Raw genomic sequence first — 18,605 nt, 5'->3', positions numbered from 1 at the left:
ATGGGATATGTGACTGGGATTTCCTGTGTGGCTTTGTTTCCTCCTAGTTTGCAGCTTCACACGGCTGCTGTAAGGATTGGTGAAATGGTATTCTGGTATTCTAATGTGGAAGAGAGATGATGAAGTGGAATAACACTCCTGCCAGTTTAAATTGTAAATGCAGCATTTTATTCAATAAAAAAATGTTCCAACACATTTTAAAATTAAGGAATGCATAAAATAAGGGACGAAAGAGAATCATTAAGAGGACGTATCTTAGATTGTAGGTTGAATCTCAACGTACAATATAGTGCATTTCTCCAAAGCAAGTATTATGATGATCAGTCAATCAGTCAGTCAATCAATCAATCAATCAATCAATCAATCAAGTAAAGGTAATTGTGCATCATAAACCACTCAAAATATAAATACTATTTTACGCTTATAATAAAGTGCAATCAAGGGTTGCAAGTACAGAAAGTACAGAAGCTGTTAGCTAGCCTACGTAGGTGCACTTCAAGAAAAGAGACTGGGTTTTTTTCTGAATGGCATAATGCTGAGCATTTCATTGAGAAGTTGCACCAAACATTAGGTATAGAAAGTTCTTCCTTCCAGCTAAAGGCAACATTCAAGATAAACCGGCAGCTTAGTGGATTAGCCAAAGCTCAGATGACTTTATACTGGAAGTGTATCGGCTCAGCAGAACAACACTGAAGGAAAGAGACATTAAGCAAGAGCTGGGAAAAGACTTAATATCCGTAGGTGCTGCCCTCAACTTTCTGCAGAAACCAGGATGAGCCCTGGTACAATTTTCACATTCCTAGACTCCAAATCCCTGAGAAATTGGAGGTCTTTAGATTTTCTAACCAGAGATGAACCACCTTGTCTGTTGTCCATGAAAGCCATTTATTTTGGAGATTCACGGGCAGTTGCCCAACACTCTACATAGTAATTTTCACTCGTATTCCAGGCCAAATACATCCTGTATGTATTCCAGGAAGCAGATGTTGATTTATTACAACAGCCGTACCCTATGATATGTAACAACTTAACATTCAAATAATGCCCCCTGATAGCATGAACATGACATGAATACGAATCTTACTACTTTTACTAATTATGACAACTGAAACTTGACTTTAGGAACTAGGGAAAGCTACCTTATTCCAGGACCATGGATTGATCTAACTCGTATTATTAACAGTGACTGAAAACAGCTCTCCGGTTTCAGATGGACTCTCCCAGCTCTACCTGGCAATCCTATGAATTGAATCTGGGACATTTTGCATGCAAAGCATGTGATTTAACACCAAGCCACAGTCCCGTCTCCTTATTCAACGCCTCAAAAACAGACCCAATGCTATAATTCTCCCTTAATCTTTCTGTGCTCCCTCTGTCACCATGCTGGGGAAACCAAGCCAGATGGGCGGCGTATAAATAATAAATTATTATTTTTATTATTATGAAAAATACTGACTACATTGGTGGTTAGATGCGTCATCTTAGCCCTAATCACTGACAAAAACGTCCAACCTGCAGCCAAAAATATGGCCAGTGGACTTTGCACGACTCCATTTCTGGGTTTGCACCTGACATCTCTCTACTCAAAGCGTTTTATGTTCCATGAAGCAAAGCATCTAAACTGGTAAAATGTTGAATATACCCAGTTGTGGCTTGGACCAGGCACGTTCAAGTAGAAGCAATTCCACAGGAATTCCAAGGAAAGCAGCGGTAAAGCTATGACAAGGTCTCGGAAGGAGACAAACAGGCTTCCTCTTCTTCTGATACATCTTTCCGTGGCCTGAACAGAGACACCAGGAACTTCAGCGCCACCAAACCAACCCTGACGAAGATGCGCAAGACGAGGAAGGCAAAGGGGACGACGATCTGCATGAGGTGGAAGATTTCTGTACTCAGCTCGCTTACAACGCAGGTCAGGAAGAAGGCTGCGAGGCTCGCGCAGGGGTAGAGAGCCAGCTTGGCAAACATAAAGGCGTGCTCTTTGCCGCCGTATCGTGCAAAAGGATGCAGTGTTTCCCTTTCGTGGAAGAGGGCCGCGGTCCAGATGCCAAACTGAAAGATGCTGGCGAAAAAAATGGTGACGCAGCTCACCTGGATGGCTTCTGTTTCGTTGTGAGACTTCTCCGCAAACTCGCTGGTCAGCTGGTAGGCCAGAGGCAGACCTCCGATGAAAGCCAACGAGAGGGTGTTGAGGAGGCCCATCAGGCGCGTCGCTTTTGTCACGTGAAGGAAGAGCGAATGGTGGACAAACCAGAGAAGGCCGATAGTAACAAAAGACCCAAAGTAGGCAAGGAAATTCGGACCGTATTCACTCAAGGCATTGATGAGATTCCCGCGGTATTTCTCTCGCACCTCTTTAGCGTCAGGAACGTTATCTTCACTGTTGGGGTGGGAAATGATCTTTCAGTTATGCATGCACCGGCATCCTTTTATATGGTGATATTCTATCATTTTCTGCATGTTACTTTAACACTTAGAAATACAGTGGCACCTCAGGTTACATAAGCTTCAGGTTAAAGACTCCGCTAACCCAGAAATAGTGCTTCAGGTTAAGAACTTTGCTTCAGGATGAGAACAGAAATCGGCAGCGCAGCAGCAGCAGGAGGCCCCATTAGCTAAGTGGTGCTTCAGGTTAAGAACAGTTTCAGGTTAAGAACAGACCTCCGGAACGAATTAAGTACTTAACCTGAGGTACCACTGTATATACATATATTTTTAAAAATCCTTTTTATTAAATGATTTTCATAGTTAAACAATGGTACATATAACATCTCTGTTTTCTGTAAAGGAGGAGGATTAAAATGAACTGGTGGTTTTTGGTCAGTTAGTGGGATAACAGGAGACTGCAGATCTAGGTGATTTTTCTATTTTGCAAGCAACCACTATGGACAAGCGCTATGTGATATGCAGCGCTCACGCTGCCATCTATGAACTACCAACATGAAGCAAGGGTGGAAATTTCATCATTTCACTTCATTAAGGGTAGGTATTGCCCATTGGGATGTGCAAGTACTAATACGATTGCACAAGACACTGGTGGAGGGCCCATGCTCAAGAGAGATTAAAGGGAGGTCCACATTGTAAACCCCGCCCCCCAAAGTCTATGTGGGGATTCCCTTGTGCTTGATGCAGAAGCTGCAGTTAGTGCAGAATGCTGCAGAGCAATTGCTGATAGGAGTGAGGCTTTGTCAGTATATAGCACCTGTGCTCAGAGACCTGCTCTGGTTGCCAATTTGCTACTGGGCCAAGTTCAGGGCATTACTATTCATATATAAAGCCCTTAACAACTTGCGACCAGTTTACCTACAAGATTGCCTTAACCCATGTGTGGCCACTTGACTGCTTCGATTGGCAGAAGTGGACACTGTTACAGGTGCCACATAATACCTGTTCCACATTGGTAAGAATTCAGCCGTTTAGTGTGGCACTTTGGAACTCCTGCCTATTAAGATCAAGCAGACCCCTTACTGTACAGTGGAACCTCGGGTTGTGGACATAATCCATGACAGAAGCACGTCCACAACCCACAGCGTTCGTAACCTGCACTGCTGCGTCTGCACATGACGTGATTTAGTGCTTCTGTGCGTGCGCGAGCGGCAAAACCCGGAAGTAACCCTTTCCAGTACTTCCGGGTTTCCCGCGGTCCGCAACCTGAAAACACGTAACCCGAAGCATTTGTAACCCGAGGTACCACTGTACTTTTTCAGAGCCTGCTAAAAACACTCTTGTTTAGACAAGCCTACCCAGAATCTTAAAAAGTTGAGGCTATTTTAATCTGTTTTAGTATTTTAACTTTTGTATGTTTTAAAGTAGGGCTATAAATCTTTCCTGGTTTTCTTGTTTTATCTTTTTGTAAACTGCTTTGAGTTATTTGGGGGTTTTTTTAACAGTCAAGCAGTGTATATATTTTACGAAATAAAACTCTATACAGTGGTACCTTGGTTCTCAAACTTAATCTGTTCCGGGAGTCCGAGTTCCTACACTCAATTAGAAGCTGCGTCGGATGTTCGGCTTCTGAAAAATGTTCGCAAACAGGGAACACTGACTTCCAGGTTTGCGGTGTTCGGGAGCCGAATTGTTTGGGAGTCAAGCTGTTCAAGAACCAAGGTACCACTGTGCACACTTTCCCCTCCAAGCACTGTATTCTCATATGAAAAACAGTCAAGGGCAATACTGGATAGAACTAAGATTTCTGAAGACCTACCATATATCCAGAATCAAGAGGGTTGCTACGATTGCATAAACTCCATCACTGAATGCTTCCACTCGTTCCTTACTAAGGGGTTCTGTAAGGTAAGAAGTAAAAGACTCCAGAGGGACTTCGTCTTCTTGACCTGGAAGGCACAATAAGCATGCTGAATGAAAGCGCTAAGCTTTTCTTTCATATAGTCGAAAAGCCATTATTCATTTGGTCTCATCCTCTTTTGGATTCCAGATGCAAAGTGATCCCCAGTGCCAGCTGCTCGAAAACTGAGCACTCAGTAAGCTGGTCACTATGGTATCAATCACCATATTTTTCAGTGTATAAGACACCCCCATGTATGACAACCCCTATTTTTTGAGCCCAAAATTAAGAAATAAGTAATTGCAACACTGCATGTAGAAGATGACCTCCAATTTTAAACTTTAAAAATTTTGGGGGAAATATAGTCTTATACACGGAAAAATACAGTATGTAACTAGGGCTAATGAAGGACTCCTGAACTTGCTTACTTTCGGTTCAGTTCCTTTCTCTTTTTGTATAGTGTCTATTAGATTGCCAATTTGGTGGCATGGGCAGCCTGGTGTGTGTGTTTTTTTTAAAAAAAATCTTTAAATAAATAAACATAAAAGGATACTCACCAAGGACCTTGCTTTTAAACCATTTGGTTAGGTGGCTGACGTGTGGGAAAAAAATAACGAGCCCAAGAAACACATAAGCCTGGAAGGAAATAAGAGCTTGTTTATTGCATGGCAACATGCTCAGACGAGTTCCAGGGTTTGCAGGAATACAAAAAACTCTTTAGGGGGAATAAACCCCCAAACCTAAAAACCAACCCCTCCCCACAACAGCCTGATGAAGACTGGACATGCTCAGCAGACACAAAATATAGGCTGACAGTTGGAAGCGGTAGAGAGAATGAGGAAAAGGAGAACCCCAAGTAGGGCATGGGGGGCTGGCAGGCTGAAAAGCCCCCACTGTAGAACACAATCCTGCTCTTGCACACAGTTTGGTAATCGCTGTTTGAATGTAAAGGAGGCCTTACCAATGGGATGAAGAAAAAGGAGACGATGGCAGCAAAAAAACTAAGCGTCGGCCCTCTTAGTATAATCTTCAGAATATGATTTTTGTAAAATGCCTGGTTTTCGGACTCTTGTATTTGATGGCTGAGTAAATACGGATGGTGGAAGCCATACACTACGATGATTGCCTGCAGAGTGAAGAAAAGACTGCATGAGTACAGGAGACTAACGCCAATCCCAGACATAATGCCAAACCATGGTTTGGTGTTACAAGAACAAGCCTCGAGCTTCTGCTTATTTCTACACCTCCCTCTTACCCTTGCACACTGAAGAGTTAGCCAATTTCCAATCCAAATTTGCATCAAACCTTTGTTTACCATACTATCCAAAAATATTTGTGAACGATTGTTGTCCACTGTGGTTTGTGCATGCCTGCAAATCTGAATAGCAAACCTGTGAGCACAAAGCAATGCAATAATAAACTGGTCCTGTAAGTGCTTGCAGCTTTTGCCGCTTCTACTAGCTGCTGCAAGAAGGGAATCTACGCTTTCCTTTAGGGACTAAACAATTATGTTCTCATATAAGGGAAAGGGAAAGGGACCCCTGACCATTAGGTCCAGTCGTGGCCGACTCTGGGGTTGCGGCGCTCATCTCGCTTTACTGGCGAAGGAAGCATGACTAAGCCGCTTCTCGTGAACCAGAGCAGCGCATGGAAACGCCTTTTACCTTCCCGCCAGAGCGGTACCTATTTATCTACTTGCACTTTGACGTGCTTTCGAACTGCTAGGTTGGCAGGAGCAGGGACCGAGCAATGGGAGCTCACCCCATCGCGGGGATTCGAACCGCCGACCTTCTGATCGGCAAGTCCTAGGCTCTGTGGTTTAACCCACAGCGCCACCCGCATCCCATGTTCTCATATAAGGAGGATAAAACGTGCATCATCATCACCATTTTCTGATTATAACCTATGGAATCTTTCCTGCTAATAGTCCCTAATTTTAAATACTGAAATGAAAGCAACAAGACCTGGATAGTGCCGATTACAACACTGCAGCTACTAAACATGAAAATGCCAAACGGTACATCTGGAAATGAGGCCATCAAGGAGAACTGCAAGACAAAACGGGAGATCAGTGATATGCTGCAAAATACACTCATGGAAAGTAAAACCTGATAAATATGTATATATAGTTGCTTGGATCAGCTTTTTTTTTTTTAAATAAAGTTATATATTTGCAAGCTCTGCTTTTCATACCCTTGACACTCAGTTGAATCAATAAACAAACTTGTAAGATCTGTAAGTTATTCTGAGAGAGGCCAAGAGCATATCCAGGGATATTGTATTAACTTGGAAGAGGAAAGCAGTAAGAAATGCTGAATTTCTGAATTTCACTCTTTCAGTGAACAGGTGCTTGAGTACAGAATTCTAGGATGGACTGAGAAGCTTGCAACTTGGGTTTATAATAATAATAATAATAATAAATTTTTATTTATATCCCGCCCTCCCCAGCCGAAGCCGGGCTCAGGGCGGCTAACAACACTAAAAAAGTGCAACAATATAAAAACATCATAAGAATTAATTAAAATCAAAATTAATGGCAACCATAAACTAAAGTATTGTAAAGATTGCTGAAGGAGGGAGTCAGGCTGTGCCCTGACCAAAGGCCTGGTGGAACAGCTCTGTCTTGCAGGCCCTGCGGAAAGATGTCAAGTCCTGCAGGGCCCTTGTCTCTTGTGACAGAGCGTTCCACCAGGTTGGAGCCGCAGCCGAAAAAGCCCTGGCTCTAGTTGAGGCCAGCCTAACCTCTCTGTGGCCTGGGACCTTCAAGATGTTTTTATTAGAGGACCGTAAGTTCCTCTGTGGGGCATACCAGGAGAGGCGGTCCCGTAGATACGAGGGTCCTAGGCCGTATAGGGCTTTAAAGGTTAAAACCAGCACCTTAAACCTGATCCTGTACTCCACTGGGAGCCAGTGCAGCTGGTATAGCACCGGATGAATGTGATCCCGCAGCGAAGACCCCGTAAGGAGTCTCGCTGCGGCATTCTGCACCCGCTGGAGTTTCTGGGTCAGTCTCAAGGGCAGCCCCACGTAGAGCGAGTTACAATAATCCAGTCTGGAGGTGACCGTCGCGTGGATCACAGTGGCTAGGTCAGGGCGAGAGAGGTAAGGGGCCAACTGCTTAGCTTGGCGGAGATGAAAAAATGCATAATATGAACCAGCATATTATGCCGAAAAGCTACTGGAAGGCATCAGTGCAAGCACAGTGAAATTTCTATGCTAACTGGCAGAGCCCAGTTTCAAGTCTGGGTGAGAAAATTCTTGGACTGTCTGAACAATTCAGACCATTTAGTTAAAATAATTTACCTTCAAAGAAGATTAGGTTTAGAGTTGCAAGCCTCACCGCAGTCGCAGAGAACAAAATTCACTGTGACAAATACATAATAAGCTCACTCTGCATTTCCCCTTTGTGGTCTCCTTAATCCTTATTCTTTATAAATTCGCTTAAAATCAGCTTCTGGGTTTTGACATGCATTTGTGACTGAATGGATTAGCAGCCGGAATCGCTTTGGTTTCATGCTAACCCTAGTCTGGAGGCAAGGAGATCACAAGGAAAGGAAACAGGTTCTGGTCTTGTGGTGGGAGGGTAGCTTTTACTGGTCACTTATACTCAAAGCCTGGGGATTTGCTCCTATCCAACACCAGAGGCGAAGAGGAGCTGGGGAGATTTTAGAAAGCCATGGTCTGCAAAGGCACACTGACCACTTTGTTCAAATGGCTTTCTTATGCCTGTACAAAGTGTTCCATAATGAGATGTGCTCCAAAATAGATAAGAGTACATACACTTTGTTTGCCTTTCACTTTAGGTGTTATTTACTTGTAATAAGTGAAGTTTTGTGATAACTGGTTAAGCGATTAACCTTCAGCTGACCAAATGATATACCATACATAAATTAAAGAGAAAACACAAGAGTTTATTAATGTTACGCTTAAGCTTTTTAAGCAAATAAGAGTTGTACCCATTTCAGGAAGATGTCAACTCTATTCCAACAGGTAGAGTCTTTAAGTTTTAAAAGTAGTTTAATCAAACAGAGGGGAAATGTTAGGCAGGAAAGAAGCAGAATGCTTACTTACTGTGTATGGCAAAAAAGTAATGAGCATCATACATGCCTAGGAGAGAAAAGAATTCAGCATGTGAGAAGACATGGCTCCTCGGAATGTAAATGCAAGTCAGTGCCCCTTCTCACATTATCTGCATGGTATGGAAGATGATGCAGTTTGGCTCCTTTCTGCTTAGCAATGAAATGTCAGAAGCCCAGGACTGACTATACTTGGGGGCCTAAGCTGTAGCCTCTTCCCACTCTAATGTTGCCCCAGTTTTAGGGAGGAATGACACTAGCATAGAAAGGGAGCCAGAGAACGTCCAAGGACGTTCAAGCAGCTCACATTGAACAAAGATAATGCAGTAAGTGTTGCCTGTGGAACCTCTACAACTCTCGGGCTTTATCCAACCCAGGAATGGTTGTACAAAGAAGAACTCATTGGAAGACATCAGTGGCTTCCCACAATCATCTGTTTGTATCCTCAGCTCATTTCCCCAAGTTATGTTCAAATCTGTTTCTTGTATTAGATCACAACAATTTTAGGGAACAATCAAGCAGGTTGTTCTCTCAGCACAAGACATGCCGAACTGAATGGCAGCTTTATAGGGTTGCCGTATTTCAAGAAGTAAAAATCCAGACACAAAAAGTTGTTGTCAAACACCCGGACATTTTGCCTATTTCCCAAAATTCTCCCCAGACGCTAATTCCGTCATTGGAATCCTGGACCTGCCCAGGAAAATCCAGACGTATGGCAACCCTAGAAAGGCAGAAAGACTCCTGGATAGCTCCCATACATTTGAAGAAGACTTGGACAGAAGGTAAAAAGGTAAAGGACCCCGGATGGTTAAGTCCAATCAAAGGAGACTATGGGGTTGCAATGCTCATCTCACTTTCAGGCCAAGGGAGCCGGTGTTTGTCCACAGACAGCTTTCTGGGTCATGTGGTCAGCATGACTAGACCGCTTCTGGTGCAATGGAACAGTGACGGAAACCAGAGCACATGGAGACACCGTTTACCTTCCTGCTGCAGCTCTACCTATTTATCTACTTGCACTGGCATGCTTTCAAACTGCTAGTTTGGCAGGAGCTGGGACAGAGCAATGGGAGCTCACCCTGTCGCACGGATTCAAACAGCCGACCTTTTGATCAGCAAACCCAAGAGGTTCAGTGGTTTAGACCACAGCGCCACCCACTCTGCTAAAGGCAGGACTCCTGGACAGCTCCCATACATTTGAAGAAGACTTGACAGAATGTCCCTCAAGATTACACAATTCTGTATGTTATGCACTGGGACAAGTTAAAACCTCCAACTGCTTTGGGTAATTATTAAACTATTCATATTTTGCATTTCACCGTCAACAAATGAAGCAAAAAGCATTACACTTATATCCCGGGTGCAGTTATGATGTGCTGGGTGACTGAGACACTAATATTAAACAGTGGTGCAGTAAAATGGATAAAACGCATCATAGCCTGTCAGGGAACTGCCATCGGAGCTAGAGGCGGAGGGAAGGCTCCAGAGGGATGGAGGAGAGGGTCCCAGTAGGGAGAGAGGCAGCCCATCCGCTGGGGAAGGAAATCAGCGTAACACCAGTGGAGAAGGGGGGCAGATGGGGGAATCGGAGAGGAGGCTCCAAGGCTCCTCGCCGGAGACCAGCGGAGAGAGTACGGGTCCTCCGCTGCCCACACCCTCCCTGCGCAGAAGGCTTCCGCGCAGGGAGACTAGGCGGAGACTAGGCGTCAAAGAACTTTTGTGCTGGAAGAAGTTCAAGAAACGCCCACTGACGGATTCTCCCAGCGACTGAGACAGCCACGAAGCTAGAAGCTGTCCGGTCGGAAAGGGTTCAACCAGGTAACCTAGCCAGTAGTGACGGCAACTTACACACGAGCAACCCCTAAACCCATTACATAGCCCATTGCTGTTCTAGATAATTTTGTTTTTTAAACATTAGGATACTGAAATTTGTAAGCAGGAGATTCAAAATTGTTTCGTCTTGGTATCAATAATATTCAAGGCTGGGAATATCTTGATCTTTACACCAGCGTGTGTTTTTTAAAGGACCTTTATTTCACTCACCAAATTTAGAAGGGCAAGCACATCATCTATGAGTTCGATCACCTGAAAAAGTCTGAGAGGGAGGGAGAGAGAACAAAAGCCATTAATAATTGGGCCCTGGTAAAATACTCAGAAAGCTTTGACTGACAAGACACTTTCACTGAACAAGTCTTAATTTTGATGATAGTATCCCTTGGGAAGAGTTATGCAGTGTACCTCCATTCTACAATGAGTTTACTCATATTCAGCAGTAAGGGAGAAATGAATGTGAAACTCAGAAACTTCCCTTTCTGAAACAGACAAAGATCAGGCAACCAGGCCTGATGAACCAGGGAAATCTGCTCACCAGCTTGCTAGACTCTTTGGTAAATCTGCCAACAGGATGATTCCCTTCCCCATCCCTCAAGCTCTTACACCTACTGTGGCTTAAAGAAACTAAGAGATGAAAGATTTTCCTGCCATTTCTTATCTTATCAAATAAGCTCCCACCTCTCCCACCTTGACACATACAAAGGGCTCAGCTTATTATCTCACTTCGGCTGGTCATAACTCCAGTGTGTTGAGGACTGGATAAGACAGGAAAAGAAAGGAGTTTCTCCCCACTGTTTCTTATCTTCTTTATACACTAGCAGAAAGGAGAAAGAACTCTGCCTTCCCTGCAAGCCCTCTGTGAAAGTAACAGGACTTTTTTTGGGGGGGAGAAGGTAGGTAGGGGAAGAGGCTAATAAGCCAAACTACTTATTTGTAGATCCCTCACAAACCACCAATTAAATGGGATTTTGAGAACAGCCATCAAACCCAAGCTTGTAAAGAGTGAGCGCTCCTGAGCCAGTAACAATTGTACCCAGGAAATAACCATTTTGTTATTTGTATACCCTGCCCATCTGACTAGGTTGCCTCAGCTATTCTGAGTGGCTTCCAACACATATAAAATCATAATAAAACATTAAGCATTAAAATACTTCTGCAAGATGAAGCAGAAGCTTATAAAAGTTGTTTCTTCTCCTAAGGCCACAAATGGCAAACAGATGTATGTGCAGACTGGTCAAAAGAAAGCGTCATATGGTGGTAACCTAATGAAATTGTCTGGCACTAGATTCAGGACAAAAAAGAAAAAAGGACTTCTTTTAACCAAATGCAATTCATTTTTTTCCGATGTGGAAAATAGGGGGCTGGACTTGATTGCTGGTTTGATTAAATAGATAAAGGTAAAGGGACCCCTGACCATTAGTTCCAGTCGTGATCAACTCTGGGGTTGCGGCGCTCATCTCGCTTTACTGGCCGAGGGAGCCGGCGTACGGCTTCCGGGTCATGTGGCCAGCGTGACTAAGCCGCTTCTGGCAAACCAGAGCAGCGCACGGAAACGCCGTTTAACTTCCCGCCAGAGCGGTACCTATTTATCTACTTGCACTTTGACGTGCTTTCGAACTGCTAGGTGGGCAGGAGCAGGGACCGAGCAACAGGAGCTCACCCCGTCGCAGGGATTTGAACCACCGACCTTCTGATCGTCAAGTCCTAGGCTCTGTGGTTTTAGAGGTCTTCTTATGTTCTCTTGAGGATTTGTTTTTCCAAGGGACGTTTAATGTGTTCTTAGCGGCAGTGAATTCAACTGGCATGGCAGGACTCAGCACAACCTGCAAGTTCTCTTACAGGATGCCTTCCCTCCTTGGACAAGCTACATGCTGCAATTTGCAAGAAGGGCTGGTGTGTGTGTGTACCTTTTCCAACACATTCCTAAATGCATACCTGACATGAGCTGCCCAAGCAACCGTTACTATTAAAAAAGTCATCAGGTAAACGGCAATTTTGGTGGCTAGGAGCTGCTGAACACTTTCACCCAGTTTCTGAAATGAAACACAGCATTTGACAAGTAAGTGCCTGTTCTTCATTACAGAAGTTAGTGAAACATGACATGCTGTACTTGTTTTTCACACAAGCAAAAGCACAAAGAGGAAGCGTGTTGCAAAACAAACCTCAAGGTGCAGACTGTGAATTTAAAACCAGAATAAAAAACAAATCTAATCCATTCTTCCCCCTGCTCTCTGAAGACACCAAACCTGAGAATGAAACTCTCTGAATAAAGACAAATCTAGCTTGTGGACACACTGAATTCTTTAAGGTGCCTGGTAGTTAATTAGGAAGCAGTATAGATGTCTTCTGCTCTTTCTAACCTGGAACGGCTACACTGTGAACTGCTCAGGAAAGCAGTGCTGTTAGGTTAAAAGCAAAATATGGAGACTGTGCTGTTCCTATCCTGGTTGATGCATGCAAAATAACAGGAAACACAAGAGGCCAGTCAAAAGAGACCCACTTGCCACCAGGGCGAGGGAAAGTGGGGTGGGGAAGCTGAAGATGAGGGGCCTGGGTGTGGTCTGTGGGGCACCTATTGACAGAAACTTTAAAATGAACCTGAAACAGATGTTCTAATTTCTTTTAGTACTCAGAGCTAAATGTCCTCTATACTGGAACAGCCATACTGAAGATTCAAAGTGCAACCTAAATTAGTAAACCGAAATACAATCAAAAGTACATTTAATATGAAATATATCGCCTGGAATTATTATTATTAGTAGTATTATTATACACAATACCTGATCTGGGTGTATCTTTGTATGGGCCACGGGCAAAATCTGCAAAAGAAGCAGCATTTGTAACAAGCAGTGAAGAAAAAACAAAACACCAAAGAGCATAAAAGGGACATTTGGGGAAGGAGGAAATGATCTCTAAAGAGTTTTTGGATGCATAAGCAAAACGGGTATTTCCCAACATGAATTCCTCACCCTGACCTTGCTCACAATCACAGTGATTAAAGCATGGTAGAAGGGTGCCCCCCATCTTTTCAACCTATCATTTATTTTACTATTAAAATTGTACCACTTTACTGAGTGGTGCTTATGCCCAAGTAAATAAAGATGTTATTAGGTAAAGGTATGCAGCCACAGCTAAGAGAGGGCTGGACATGGGCTAGCGGTGTGGGCGCAAATCAACTTTCAGCCACAGCGCTCATTGGTTGACCTCACCCACCTCAGGAGCGTTGTGAACAGTGCTTTTTTCCTTAAAAAAATGTTTCGGGGTATTCACATTTTGACTCAAGAAAACCACCATTTTATAGTTCAAATCAGGAAAAATAAATACAGTAAATGGAGAAAAGTACAAAGATTCACAAAATGTTTAGGGGTATGCGTATCCCGGCCTGCATCCCCCCCCCCTGAAAAAAGCACTGGTTGTGAGACTAAAGTGGGAAAACCCGCATGTTTGAATCTCTTGGAAGCAGAGAAGGGTCTCTGCCTCCTGGAGCAGAAGGGGGAAACAAAAACTGAGGTCCTAATCTGATTTGAGGATTGTGAACACAGCATGAATGAAAGGTGACAAGTCGCTCCTGCAAAAATAAGCAGTTTTCCCAAGTGGTTAGAGCTGACCAAGGCCTAGGGAGCCCACAGTTCAGTCATTCTCTCTCGGGGCTCATCCACACTTCGGTTTTGTCCTGCCGCTTTCTCCTTACAGCTGAATCAGACCAAATGTTCTGTGGGTTGACATTTGCTCCAATTCAGGGATGTGTGCATTGTTGGGTTGTTGTTTTTATCTTGATTACATATTTTGTGCTTTCATATTCTGATTCTGTCCTGTGAACCGCCTTGAGACCTCCGGGTATAGGGCGGTATATAAATTCAATAGATAAGTAAAAGAAACAAACAGTGGATTTGTCCTGAGGAAAGCAGCGGGGCAAACGGGAAAAGGGCTCTCATACCCCTGGTTTCTGGGCACAGGTACGAGCAAAGTGTGGTCCAAGAGCCCTCGCAGGGTTGTTGTGTAGTCAAGACAGGAGAGGGTAAGACTCTCAAGAGGCTTGGGCAACCCAGCCAGACGCAACAACATGGTTACTACTATTTTAGTTAGGCAGGGTAGAAATGTAAGGAATAAGGCAAGATTATTATTGCCTGTGTACTGCAGAGGTGGCTGCCTGACGCTGAAAGAGCTCATGACCCAGGGTCTAATCCTGCCATGCTGCTTCATCTTCAAAAAAGAAGAGGCGCTGGGGTATAGTTTGGGGGTTTCCATACCTTTATTTTAGATCTGGTTACGTAGGAATTGTTCAGTCTGATTGTGTATTTTTAGGTGTTTATTGTTTACGATTGCTTTTGTTGCGCTGCAATTGTGCATTTTTTCCATGTTGTATGGTCTGAACTGATACCATAGCTCATTCTGTAGAGCATGAGACTCTTAGTCCCAGGGTCGTGGGTTCGAGCCCCACTGGGGGAAGAATTTGTGCATCGCGGGGGTTGGGCTAGATGACCCTTGGGGTCCATTTTATAAATCTAGCTTTGGAAAGGTGGCATACCATAAAAATTATGTGTGTGTAGGTATGTTAAAAAATAAATAAAAAGGAAGAGGCGCTGCTGCAGAAACCTCGCCCCTTCCATGCGAAAGGGCAGCCCCGGGGTTGCGCCTCGTTCCTGCTCCCAGCCTGTCTAGCGCAGCAGGCGGGACTCCGACAGGTGCAGCTCCACCCGCCCTCCCCCAGCAAGGGGCGCGCCGGACTGGGCTGCCCGGCCGCCCTCCGAGGGACTCACCATGACGGTGGCGATGATGGAGAGCAGGGCGTCGCTATAGGCCAGCAGGCGCTGCGAGGCCTGGGTGCCGCCGCCCAGCTCCCCGCCGCCGCGAGGCCTGCCCGGGCCGGGGGGCGGCCTCGACGGAGAGACCACGGCGACATAGTCCCCGGCTTCGGCCATCCCGTTCCTCGCATGCCGGGCGGGCGGGCCTCAAAGCAGAGCCCGCCCTCCCGCCTCGTCGCGGAGGCCGGCCGCCAACGCCGCCCGCCTCCTCCGCCCAGGCCCGCCCCGCTCTCGGCGGCCTCGGCTTCGCGAGGAGGCGCTGCCCGGTTCCCTCCGGGGGCGGGAAATTGGAAAGGGAAAGACGCGAAGCAAAAAACCCGCTCCTTGGATTCACTTTGCACTGGGTTTCAATATGAATGAGGATCCATGGGGATGCAGCTCCCTAGACCCGAGTCTTCTCGTGTCGTTTCTTTTAAAACCATTAATTTGAGGATTTGCTGAAATAATTTTGGGAATTGGGATGTAGAAAGGGGAGGTTTGGGGGAGTCGACGAAGTAAGGGTTATGAAAAAAAGCATATGAAATTATACATGTTTGTTTGTTTCTTTATTTGTTTGTATTGTCTATAAATTTTTTTTGTAAAACCAATAAAAAATTCTATAAAAAAAACAAAACCATTAATTTGAGCGGGGGGGGGGGGAGGAATATATATATTTTTTTGAATTTTCTGTTTTACAATTCTGTGACATATAACCAGGCCCAGAATATTGGTACCTGTTGGGTTGAAATAAACAACAGACGAGTGGTAGGTGTCATACGGGAGGCGTCTTCCCCAGAAGTGTCGGGGAGTCCCTTTTATTGAATATTACAGCATTGCCACATCTGTGCTTGTTGCTGATTGGTTAACATAAGTACAGAGCAAGGGTTGCATATAAGACGTTAATCATCAATAGGTTAAAGGTTGGAAAAAGGAACGCAGAGTTTAGACAGGCATGATCTCCTAATGGACTGCACGTTCCAGGGTGGTACGAAAGGAATGTACACAGAGGGATAAGTACAGATTGATATGGTGTGAACTCAAGGTGAACAGAACGTACCAGGGTGGTACGGAAAAAATGTAAAGATAACTGTACCAAACGTGTCACATTTAGTGCCACATGCACTTCATTGTAATTCAGTAATTTTGGAACTTTCTCAAAGAGGGGAATTACACGCACTAAAATAAATATTGGAAGAGGCAGTGTGAGTCATTGGTACTCCCATTCCCCAATATATATAATATATATGTCACCTGCTAACACTTGTTTGTTTTTCACACCGTGAACCTACCATTTCCTGAACACACACACACACACACACTGAGGTGTGTCTCCACCCCATGCATGCTGCTGAGGCAAGCAAAACAAAAAATGCTTTCGTTTTCTCTTGATTTGCAGGGTATTGACACCTGAGGCATCCAACGTTTTCTGAATTAAAATTAGAGGCACACTTCACCAATGGGATTTACTTTTAGAGAGGCCCAATGGTCAAGAATATGAACAGGACCATACAAGCTGGCTCACAGGTTCCAGAGCTAGCAGCCACCCATTCTAGAACCAGGTCTAATTCTAGAACCAGGTCTAAGAACGAGCAGCCAGCACTTAACCAGCAATCTAGTCATACAAAAGATGGTGCCATAAATTCACTTGCATGACACCACAACATCCCCATTGCAATGGTTTTTATTTTATGGTTGAAAAGATGCTGAAGGTAGCTCAAGCTTTGTTGCCTCAAAGACAAAATCCATCTCACTGTTGAGGCTTGGTTGGGAATGAACACTTGCCTCCGTATTCCAAGTCGTTCATTTCCTTGGCCTTTGGTGTTCTGTAGCTTTCAATACACCTCAAGGAAATGAGAGCAATAAAGGAACGTCATGAACAAGCCGCTAAGAATCAGGGGCTGGTGGGCTTCCTCCCCTCCCCTGAGATGACCTTTTGGTGGCCAGAGCACAGATGCCTCCCAGGAAGGACATCTTTTCCACCCTCCCCCTTCCAAGCCCAGCGTGCTCCAACCACCATCAACACACCATTGCAAAGGGAAAGTTGCTTCTGCTGGGCAGTGGGGGTGAATAGGCACCTCTACAAAGAAGGAGATCATGTGCTCATTCATGCACCAGCTGATGCTTTGATTTCCCTACCTGAGGACAAAAGGCTATATAGCTCGTAGGTTATGGAACGGACCCTGAAACTGACCCCAGAGACCCTTAACAAACTGCAGTGTCCAGAATCGATTGAGGGAAATAATATGTTTGAATGTCCTGTAAAGGTATAGGGTGGGAGTCACCTAATGAGTCCTTTCAGCAGAAACCGTGCATATGGAGATTTGCTTGTGAAATGGAGTGCCCTCCCTTCTCTTCCCCGCTGCCCCCTGCCTGTGTGTTCCCCCAAAATGGCTCTGGGAGGGTCAGGAGAACCCCTCTAAAAGCATGCTGGGATGGAGTCTCAGAGAGGAGGGACTGTTCCATCTGGCAAGTTGAACCACTTGCGCTGACAGAACATTCAATAATAACACAACAGTGGATTGCTCCCATAGGGTGTACACAATCTCAAGATCTTTCCAGACAAAAGATGTGCAATAGCTCTACAGTCTAGATCGTATCGATTACAGGCAACTGCCCGTTTGCATGGGGGTTGCGTTCTGGGTCTTCACGTGTGTTGGTGGACCATGCATAAGCCCACCCTGTTCCGCCCCACCCTGCCCCCTTCTCGTTCCACCCCCTTTTGGGGCCATTTCCAGGTCCACAGAGATGAGTGTGTGATGGTCACACCTCAATTATATGTATGTAAAATAGTCGCTGCCTGTACATTTAGAAACACATGCCAGCACTCGGACACCATTGATTCTAGACTAAAATGTGTGTATGCAAAATCAAGTGTCTGGAGTGAGAAGCAACTGCTGTCCTTTTCAGCTGTGCCCCAGATTGCAGCCTGTTTATTTTGTTCCATAGAATTCAATGGGGCCCACTGAGTCCCAAGCATGGGGGGGCAAGCTTTTGTTAGGAAAGGCAGAACCTCAGTTTGTTAAGTATTTTTATTGATTGAGGGGGGCACCTGCCCCCTGCCCCCTTGGCTAGGCCCATCGTCCAAAGCCAGCCCTTCTTCCCATAGCTTTTCCCTCAGCCCTTTTTCACGGTGGTCACTCGAGAGTGCGATGGGTTAATAAATGCCAAGAAGTGATCAGCATGCCCTCCCCAATCCAACATCTTCAGCTGCAATCCTAGAAACACAAAGGGGTAAGCCCCACAGAATATATCAGGACTAATTTCTGAGTAAACACACACCTGTTTGCAGGTTATTCAAGTGTGAGTCAAGATGAAATGGTGAAGGAGTTACCTTCATAATAAGATGATGAAAGGAACAGTGTGAAACACACGTTATTTATTTCCAGAATGTATTAATGTGGGAAGAAAATACTAATTCCTCACCAAAGCCCTGCAATGATTGCATGCTGAAAATGAAGACATTTGCACCCACTGTATTAATGCTGCAAGGGACTTTTTAATGTGTCCTTATGACCAACAGGTGGTGGAAGGAGCGAGCCAGAGTCTAGTGAGTGAGCCTGTCCCTGGGTATAGTACTAGTCAAAGCTGAAGGAGTTAAGGGGCAGAGGGATTAGGAAAGAGACCCAGATG

General features: G+C 44.9%; 1 protein-coding gene across 1 annotated transcript; it reads right to left on the bottom strand.

Moving 5' to 3' along the window:
- Positions 1-145: 145 nt before the first annotated feature.
- On the bottom strand, positions 146-15,178 carry TMEM175 (transmembrane protein 175). The gene is made up of 10 exons (XM_082204983.1): positions 14,952-15,178; positions 12,972-13,010; positions 12,127-12,224; positions 10,402-10,453; positions 8,357-8,392; positions 6,250-6,333; positions 5,247-5,411; positions 4,843-4,921; positions 4,205-4,334; positions 146-2,380 (listed from the first exon to the last, which is right to left on the bottom strand). The coding sequence occupies exons 1-10, from the start codon at positions 15,111-15,113 to the stop codon at positions 1,717-1,719; spliced, it is 1,509 nt and encodes a 502-aa protein (XP_082061109.1). The 5' UTR covers positions 15,114-15,178; the 3' UTR covers positions 146-1,716.
- Between the last annotated feature and the right edge of the window lie 3,427 nt (positions 15,179-18,605).

Source organism: Podarcis vaucheri (assembly GCF_965113315.1).
Source record: "Podarcis vaucheri genome assembly, chromosome: 17".
Lineage (NCBI taxonomy): Eukaryota > Metazoa > Chordata > Lepidosauria > Squamata > Lacertidae > Podarcis > Podarcis vaucheri.
Note: the sequence above shows the minus strand (reverse complement) of the source record. Positions and strands in the feature narration are given on the sequence as shown.